We start from the raw sequence: 9,668 nt of genomic DNA, 5'->3' as shown, positions 1-9,668 counted from the left end.
CAATCTATATATATATATATATATATATATATATATATATATTCATATTCCATGGCGGAAACGGGCTTTCATACCTTGCATTGTTCAAACAATGCAACTACATTTAACAACCACACCACATCTTCCTTCTAATCTAAAAACGGTATGGAAATCTGATCCCCCAATTACAGCCATGTGTTTTTTGCATACGGCTTATGTAATCATCAAGATGCTGCTCTTCTGTCTTGTTTCTCTTTCTCACCGTGAATCAGTAGTGGCAACAGTGTGTTGACAACAGCTTTTAATACAAGATAAAGGTACAGGTATGATGGGTATAAAGTGATTTACAACACCATATAAACCATAATAAGCCTCTATCATCAATACACACATAAAATTTCCACATGCTGGAATGGGAGAGAGTTTCCTTCTCACTTATCAGGCTGTGTGTGTGTGTGTGTGTGTGTGTGTATGTGTGAGAGAGAATAATATTAACCTAGTCACTTCATTTATCAGCAACTTCCTGAGATCTTCATAAAATTCTTTATTTATTCTTTATTGTTTATCTTTCCATTTATATGAACTGGAGTAGGAAAAAAATGTGGACTAATAATTTGTTATGGAATTTGTCTCCATTACAACAGGAATATCTGCAAACAGCCAACATGACTCTCATCCTAAGTGCACTTGTAGTTGTGTTTGACAAGGCAAACATAATTACGTGTTTTTAAAGAGAATTCAGTGGTCTTTTTTGACTTGGATTAGTAACTAACCACCTAGCAACCACTCCAAACACCCTAGCGACATCCCTGCATCATGTCTGTGATTTTTGCATGAACAAACATGGCTCATAGATATTTAGAGCACTGATATCCACACTTGTTTGATTCAGTCTCATTCAAGGTCAGCAGAGATGTTGGAAAAATAAAACACGGGTATATTAGTCAGTGGATTCCTCACATTCAACTTAAGCTGGTTCAAATAACACCTGAGCGAGTTCAACAGGTATGACAGGGTAAAAAGAAAGAGGGAGGGAGAAACAAAGAAAAACATGCAGAAGAGGTGGAGACACGTCACTTACGTTAACTAACGGATGATGAAAACCACAGTGAAAGGCTTGAGGAAGGCGGAAAGGACTGGATTGCACACCTTTCACATTGCTTTGTTGGATGCACACCTAGACTGGAATATGTACTTCTGGAGCCAAGCGAACTTCAGAGGCACATGAACATCTGGGTTCAGCTACTCTTCAGCTCATAGGTAGTTGCATGCTTTTAGAAACATTTTTGTGTGTGTGTGTGTGATTTTAACTTTAAAAGAATCACTTTTAAGTTTGAAGGATGTGATCTTAAATGATTAGCTAGTGTTAGTCAGTATGCAAATGTAGCGTAATAATTAGTCAAATACAGGTACAAAAACAGGGCTAGACATCACATGGCTCTATTTAAATAACTATAAAGATTTTGAGTCAACTTTGAGTTCAATTACAAAAAAATATATGTTCTCTGGTAGTTGTTTTGTATGTTGGTGTCAAACACCATATTGAATTTGAATAATTTTTGTGAGTTCTTTCCTCCAAACTAAAATTCCAAAATCATATTTTTGCTATTTTACATGTATATATTGTCACATTTTATATTTTTATGTTTCATAACTTGTTTACTGTTTAAAAAACGTTTAATAGGCAGCTTCATTCTATTATTCCAATGTGACAACATGCCCCACTATTGGTGTGTTAAATGAATCATATCTTCTCTAATTATATTTTTGGAAACAATGTTGGAAAATAAATTTTTTGTCTTTACGTTGTGTTCTTAAAAGGAATTGACTTTCAAAAACAAGTCTACACTGGGAAATTCAGTGTGACAACTAGCCCCGGTCTCTCCTTTAAATGTAGGGTATATACATAATTAGTGACAGGTCTCAACTGACTTTATCTGGTTTGTGCTAAACCTGTGGGTGTGTGCTTTCAATTTGGAAAGTCATTTAGTCCAAAATATATGAATTATACCCACATAAACATGTTTTGAAAAGAACCTGTTCTGCATGTGCTCAATTAGTTAATGCACCTAAAAATGAATGTTTTGATAAAAGCAGACTGTTTTAAATGGCCAGTGGGTAAAACCTTTATAGTATGCAAAAACATGGACTATTTGATTCAAGAACATCTAAATTCAACCTAGGTATTACTTATTCATATTACACATCATGTTCAATAATCATTCATTTTCAAGCGATGTGTTTGTTTGCTATGAGACATTCCAATTTTGTGACTTTCATGACTTGACTCATAGAGTTAAAGCTTAACCATAAGCACACAGAATGAAACTGGGATCTGTAACCTGTTGTAAAACCTTGATATTCTGGTTTGCATTCCTGTACAGTCAGACTTTAGAGTTTAGGTCAAACACTCATTTGGGTTTTTCACACTAATTTGTTGATTTGATTTGAAACCCCTGTAATTTTATGTACATACAGTGCCGTGAAAAGGTTTTTGCCCCCTTCCTGTTTTTTTAATTTTTTGCATATTTGTCACACTTAAAAGATTCAGATCATCAAACCAATTTTAATATTACGCAAAGATAATGCAAGTAAATAAAAAATGCAGTTTTTAATTGATTGCAGTTGTTGCTGCAAAGGGGTGGCACAACCAGTTATTAGATTTAGGGGGCAATTACTTTTTCACGTAGTGCCAGGCAGGTTTGGACAGCTTTTTTCCCTTAATAAATGAAATCATAATTTCAAAACTGCAGTTTGTACTCACTCAGGTTATCTTTGTGTAATATTAAAATTTGTTTGATGATCTGAATCTTTTAAGTGTGACAAATATACAAACAATTAAAAAAACAGGAAGGGGTCAAAAACTTTTTCACACCACTGTATAGACCAGGCGATAGATAGATAGATAGATAGATAGATAGGTTGTGCACTCAGTTCATTTTCATTCAGTGTTATCAACCTCATAAACATGCAAATAAGAACAGTAGCCTGAGGTTTACAAATGTACAGTGTATTAATTACTAACCCAAGATTACTTATGAACAGTGTAAAACATGGAACAAAATAACTCTATAACCCTGTAAAGCCTGACATACAAAATAATAGACAAATCAATTTTTTACTTGATTTATTTATTTTTAATGGAGGAGTTTACTGAACCTTTAGACAAAGTATATAAAAAAAATATTTAAAAAGTTTGCATTTGTGTTTTTGTCAGGCTTTTATGGCTCATATATAGGTGAATGTGGAGGTCTCACTTGAGGAGGAAAAAAAATTGCAATTTGGTGCGATTGCTAATATGTATGAGGCCAAAAAGTAAGATGAAATTATGATAACTTTGTAACTTTTTTTTGTAACTTTTTAGTTGTAACTATATCTCCCAATAATATTTCTTAGAAAAAAAAATATTGATCAAAGATTTGTAGTTTTTATTGTGGGGGCAAAACATATAATGTAATACAATAAATGTTCCTCGAAAGCTTGATGTATCATATTTCATACTTACATTTTAAAATGATGTTTTCTAAAACTAATGCATGGATAATCAAGTAAACATAAGTTGCTTCAGTCTAGTAAGTATTTTGAAATAGTGCTAAAAAAAGTTTTTCCTTCATTTTTTGTAAAACTGTAAAAATTTAAATGCAAAACGTTTTTAGAATTATACTAAAAGGCCTTTTACTTGCTATAAATTATAAATTATAATATAAAAAATTATAAATTATAATCAGACGACAGAAGTTATGTAGTAGACAGGGACGCGGGAAGTAGGGGTGCTGAGGGGGCTGCAGCACCCCCTGTTTTCACATGGCAACACCAGCCCCAGCACGAGCACCGACGTAAGTGAACCAGCTCCAGCACGAGCACGGAGACAAGTAAGCCTATCGGACCCAGCCCAACCCCCGAGATTGATCAGCTACTATCGATAATTTCAAAAATGTGATATGCAGTCAAATTTCCCAGTGTGTATGCCACTTAAACGAGTGTTCATATCGATGCACTTGTAGTGCTTTGTGGAGTTGTCAAACGAGGTGACCCCCCGCCCCCCTTTCACCCAACCCGGACAAACACAGCACTCCCAACCGAAAACATCTTCCCGCGCCCCTGGTAGTAGACTGTGTACAACAGGATTTTCAGCAAAGTTTTGATCATGTTGAAAATTTAGAAGCCTTTGCATATCAAATAGGAAGCAGTAGGCTTAGGGTTAAGAATGACCCTTGGTTCAAACTCCGAGTCATTCAAGGCCTATAATGGAATTAAAAGAAAAACAAGCAATAACCACTAGTGTATGACCGACTAAACTCCTGTTCTCGTCGCACTTGACTGCTAATGGTACAATTCAGTTCACAATCTCCACCCTTGAATTACATAGCTGTACGCTTTGGTGATCCGAGTTTATTATTGAGGAACTTTACATACACAAGCTCTTAAAGGTCACTCTTAAAAGTCTCAGAATTTCAAATCTGTTCCAGAGTCTTAATGAAATCATGTGCCTGTTGTGAAAACCATCGATTGTACACCTATGGCATCTATGGTTCCATGAAGAACCGTTAACATCCATGGAAACTTTCCATTGCACAAAAGCTTCTTAATTGTGGAAAAGGGTTCTTTAGATTATTAAAATGTTCTTCACTCTAAGAAAAAGTTGTTCATTAAAGAACTGTTCAATGACAGGTTATTTATTGCCATTGATGGTTCCATGAAGAACCTTTAACATCTACGGAATTTTTCCATTCAACAAAAGGTTATTTATAGTAGAAAAAGATTCTTCAGATTCTTCAAAATTGTTCTTCACACTAAAAATGGTTCTTTTAAGAACCGTTTATTGAAAGCTTCTTTTGGGGAACCCGAAATGGTTATTCTACGACATGATATGGAGTGTATTTGTAACCTAGACTGATTGTAGATTGAGTGTATTGTTCCATCTTCCCTCACAGGTTTCTCTGCTCAACACTTCCATTTTCTCTTAATCTGCTCCCGTGGATCTACATGATGAGTGACGGCAAAGAGAAACCCAAGGGCAGCAAAAAAGGGCCCAACGTCAAGCCAAAGCTTGACAGCAAGGGTAGCTTCAACATGGGAACTTCAGAGCAACGACAGAAGCCTGTTAGGAGAAGCCGCAGCAATGAAGTGGAAAACCGGCGTCATCAAAGTAGCCGAGGTAGAGAACGGGACCGGAAAGAGGGTGGAAGGCAACAACGGGGTCGCAGCGAGGAGGGAAGGATGCGAGACCGCGACCATGAGCCTGGACACCACAAGACCGAGCAACCCAGAGATGATCTGCAGGACACGGAGTGCATCGTGTGCTTCTGCAGCTTTGACAATGTCTTCAAAGCTCCCAAGCTACTCTCCTGCGGACACACGTTCTGCTTGGAATGCCTGGCGCGCATCAACGTGAATTCTCCAGAGATCAAGACGTTGACTTGTCCGGTCTGTCGGGAGCTGACGGAAATCCGACACGGCCGAGATCTACCACGGTTGGTAAATAACGAAGACATCTTCCGCAAACTTCCGGCCGAGATGCAACGGGTGCTTTCTGTGCGCTTTAAACGCAGCAAGGGCAAACTCGTCCTCAAGAATCCGCCACCAAACAGCTCTATTAAGACCACCTTAAATCTGCCGGTGTTGAAGAAGAAAGAGGAGCAGGCCGGCGGTAACCCGCTTGGAGTCATGGAGGAAGGTCTCGGCCAGGCGACTATGGTCGACGTGGGAAGGCCGCCAAGCAGGATGAGGGGTCGCATGAGAAGGATAATGTATTCCAATCAGTGCTATTATGCGGTCGTTGCAGCCATCATCGCAATCACTGTGGCTTTAATGCTGGTGGGCATCTTCACCTTTGTGGCGATGCCCTTTATGCAAAGACCAATTAGACCATTCCAGAACCAAACTTCTCCAAACCCATGGCCTTGAGAGATGAGGAAACTGACAGCACAGAAGAAGGATGACGGGCAAAGCAAAACAAGCAATTGTTGGTGGGGCCTGTTGCATTGAACACAACACAGCATTTTTTTGCTTTTGTGTAAGATGCTTCAGACAGACTCGATAGGAATGAACTGGAAAAACTTGAACATATGATGCACTGAAGTCTATTGAGCATGGACGTATTTTGCACAAACTGAGACATTGTTTTGGAAAGGTCTTTAAGTACAAGAGGCAATGATGATGTCTATTCTGACCAGTGATGAACTGTATTTTTCAAACTATAAATCAATGGAAATTATATATATATATATATATATATATATATATATATATATATATTTCTTAAAGGGCTGGATAATATTAAATAATATTATCATATAATATTACTATGCCATTTGATTTCATGAATAATTATATATTTTCATGTATTTCTTCTCTATATGGTTTCTGGTATTAACTAAAATGTGACAGCTCGCCAATGCAAATCACCTCAGTCTAAAAATGTACATGGCAACACTAATGTAAGCTCATAAATGTTCTTTCTTTTGTTAGAAAGACATTTATTAGAAATAGATACTTCTTTGACATATGCTGCACATAATGTAAATAATATACTCTATGTATAATTATACTGTATGTTACTATTATTTTTTATTCTTTTGCACAAATGGGGAGAGGCCAAAGTGGAAAATAATAAACGTTTAAGACCATTCTCCGTTTGAGTGACATAATATACCTACAATTACAACTTCAATCAGAAAACATCTATAAGAATAAACTTAAACTTGATATTGTCAATGGCTTCCCAAAGTCATAGACAGACACATGGTTTACTCACATGTCACCTTCTAAATTAAATTAAGCATAAACATACCAATATTTCGTTAGTATATGAGAACGGCTGTTTCAGCAGGACTTCAGTATCATAAATAGGGGTAAAACTAGTGAAGGCCTATAACTATACACACATAAGGACAAAACAGCAGATAAACAAAAATATGTTGCAGTTCTGTTTTGATAGCAGGGTAAAAATGCTCAAATGCAAATACAAAATTCAAGTAACCTAACTTGCATATTGAATAAATATGGTGGAAAACATTGATTTGTTAATGTCAAGGTCATGCGTCCAGACAAAATTGCACATTTTGGACAATATGGATAATACTAATACATTTAGCCCAATGGTTGATTCTGCCAAATTGTCAGTTTCAGTCTTTAATATAGGTTAGAGGCTATATTTGTGCTCTTTAAATGGTCTGTATACATACGAATATTGTATATTATACTGTATATTTTATTGGTAAATTGGGAGATGATTATTTATATAATCTGTGTACAAATTGTTAAATTTTTTTTTATATATATAAAAGAGTTAAACAAACGCTCTCGAAAAGAAATTGACTAGCAGAAATCATGTTATCGTCAGGTAACCAGCAACAGAGCGATTATTGAACTGGATCATTGACAAATCGTAAATATGTTATTACTATCATTATTATAAATGTACATTTCACATAGCCTATATAATGTTTAAAATTAGGGTGCCCGAAGGAGTTAACCTCCTTTTCCTTATTTCCAGACTTTTCCTGATTTCTTGCAAGTGCCTTACAATTAAAGGTCTCCTCTCAAAAATAACCTATAATTCGCACACCGTGTACACGAGGGGGGCATGTGAAGGCCTAACGTTACACGATTTTGCACACATGCGGGTTGAATAACCAACACCCCTCGATCTGACGCAAGTCTTGTAGCGAGGATAACGCTGGGTAAATTGATGCATTCAGTGTCAAATTCGGGCTCTGGGGTCTCTCAACCCCTCTTTATGCACCCAAAAGTGAATTTAGTCGGCGTTAATCGTAAGGACTGCATTTAAAAGGACCACAAGAGTCCCAAAGGAAAGTGCGATGGCTTCGACACCCTCCGCTTCAGCCCTGTCAGCAGTTCTCCGGTGTCAGGGGAATATCCTCGCCCGAAAACAGGCGAACAAGAAGCGGCCTCCAGCTTCGGTGTACGGGCTCGGGATGACATGCGGAGATTCGGTCAAATCTTATTTTCGCTCTCTTTGGGGATTCATATTTCACAGGGAGCGAGTGGAGATTCCCGGAGTTTTGTCCGTTACAGCGCGATTTGAAACGGGCTGTTCAGGAAAATCTTCGAGAAGAAATGGTGAATCCAAAGATCTTCTGGTCAAAAGCTCCCTAAAGACTGACAACAAAATGTTAACTATGAAAGTATCAAGTGAACCAAATCAATGGCCAAAGACGAAACTGACGTCGAACAATACTTTTGCTTTTAAATCCCAGCGTTATCCAAACGTTGTTTTATCCAAAAACAGCCTGGTTCTTCGACTGGATGGCACGTATTTACGAAAACTAAACTCTGATTATCCATGGACTTGTTGTATTTGTGTAGTTTGCGCTCGGAGTAAGAGCACGCTGAACTACAGTAATGTGAATCCATTGTTTTCTCTTGGTTTATTGTGGATTTTAAAGAATAAACGGATATATTTAACAACCGCAGTGTCAGACAGTGTGCGGGAACTTGGAATAGGCTGGAACCAGCTTCATCCGGATGTAAGTTGTCGCCGGTGTGGTTTTAAAAGGTCACAAGAAGTCAAACCTTTTTTGACTATAGTTTTATACAGGCTAGATGATCCTAACAGGATTTTTTATCCAACTTTTTAAGTATTGACAGACTCCAAGTAATTATTTCAATTAAATGCAGTTATTCCTTTTATACAGCCACACTAATACACAAATACTCACAGGAAAGAACTTACTGTACATTCAGTTACTTTCTAAATTTAAAATAAATCTCCAGGTAATAATTGACTACATGCAATTCAAAACTATTAATAAAGGAGGATTTTCCAGTATAAAAGTTCATAGAGTATATGTTTTAAGAGTCAGAAACTGGAACAGAACAGGAACAGGAACTGCTACTGTAATACATGTTGTGTAAATATGTTGGCTATAATACTATATTTTCTTTTTTGTAGTTTGATAAGTGTGTCAAATGTACTTCTGAACATCATGAGGATCAAGACACTGGAAGGAGTTGAACCTGGGAAATGATTTTTCTTCTAAAGACAATATGGATGGCATGCACGTCACACAAATGCACTTTCATCGATGTGAAATGTCAGTAATTGTACTCTTATGTTCTTTCATGCGCTGTCTTCTTCACTTCAGCTTTATGGAATGTATTGTATTGTTTTATACACTGTCTGCTTGATTTTGCACTGTTATTGCCACCCAAATTTTCCCTATGTGGATAAAGAAAATATTATTACTATTATACTATATTACCAAACTGCTGACCATAATCAGCTTTTCTAATAATACCTTTTTTAAATGTTTAAAAGTATGAACAAGAAGTTTGACTTTGTGTAAATAGGCCACATAATAATAATAATAATAATTAAAAAATGGAATCAAGAATGTGTTTTTTTTTTTTGTCAGGAATTCATTCTACAATCCTAAAAAAAAAGAACCTTGAGATTTGAATCTGGATCAACTAATATAAGTAGAGCCCAATCTGGCTCTATTCTATTATATACTTTTTGATCACTTCTCTATCTACCTATCTATCTATCTATCTATCTATCTATCTATCTATCTATCTACCTACCTATCTATCTATCTATCTATCTATCTATCTATCTATCTATCTACCTACCTATCTATCTATCTATCTATCTATCTATCTATCTATCTATCTACCTATCTATCTATCTGTCTGTCTGTCTGTCTCTCTCTCTGTCTGTCTGT

General features: G+C 36.5%; 2 protein-coding genes across 2 annotated transcripts; both read left to right on the top strand.

Annotated features, from left to right (window-relative positions):
- Positions 1-1,123: 1,123 nt before the first annotated feature.
- On the top strand, positions 1,124-6,182 carry rnf183 (ring finger protein 183). The gene is made up of 2 exons (XM_016541792.1): positions 1,124-1,239; positions 4,914-6,182. Exon 2 carries the CDS (start codon positions 4,966-4,968, stop codon positions 5,884-5,886), a length of 921 nt encoding a protein of 306 aa, XP_016397278.1. The 5' UTR covers positions 1,124-1,239; positions 4,914-4,965; the 3' UTR covers positions 5,887-6,182.
- A 1,302-nt stretch (positions 6,183-7,484) lies between these two features.
- On the top strand, positions 7,485-9,322 carry LOC107730824 (uncharacterized). The gene is made up of 2 exons (XM_016541762.1): positions 7,485-8,471; positions 8,897-9,322. Exons 1-2 carry the CDS (start codon positions 7,803-7,805, stop codon positions 8,957-8,959), a joined length of 732 nt encoding a protein of 243 aa, XP_016397248.1. The 5' UTR covers positions 7,485-7,802; the 3' UTR covers positions 8,960-9,322.
- Positions 9,323-9,668: the final 346 nt, after the last annotated feature.

This window comes from Sinocyclocheilus rhinocerous, unplaced genomic scaffold (assembly GCF_001515625.1).
Source record: "Sinocyclocheilus rhinocerous isolate Xijiao unplaced genomic scaffold, SAMN03320098_v1.1 scaffold938, whole genome shotgun sequence".
In the NCBI taxonomy this organism is placed as follows: domain Eukaryota; kingdom Metazoa; phylum Chordata; class Actinopteri; order Cypriniformes; family Cyprinidae; genus Sinocyclocheilus; species Sinocyclocheilus rhinocerous.
This window is presented reverse-complemented; position numbering and strand designations above follow the sequence as displayed.

Excerpts from the sequence above, each read along its gene's own strand:
- rnf183 (XM_016541792.1), top strand. The coding sequence starts at position 4,966 with ATGATGAGTGACGGCAAAGAGAAACCCAAGGGCAGCAAAAAAGGGCCC.
- LOC107730824 (XM_016541762.1), top strand. The coding sequence starts at position 7,803 with ATGGCTTCGACACCCTCCGCTTCAGCCCTGTCAGCAGTTCTCCGGTGT. Across the intron at positions 8,472-8,896 it reads GGAACCAGCTTCATCCGGAT|TTTGATAAGTGTGTCAAATG; the intron begins GTAAGTTGTCGC and ends TCTTTTTTGTAG.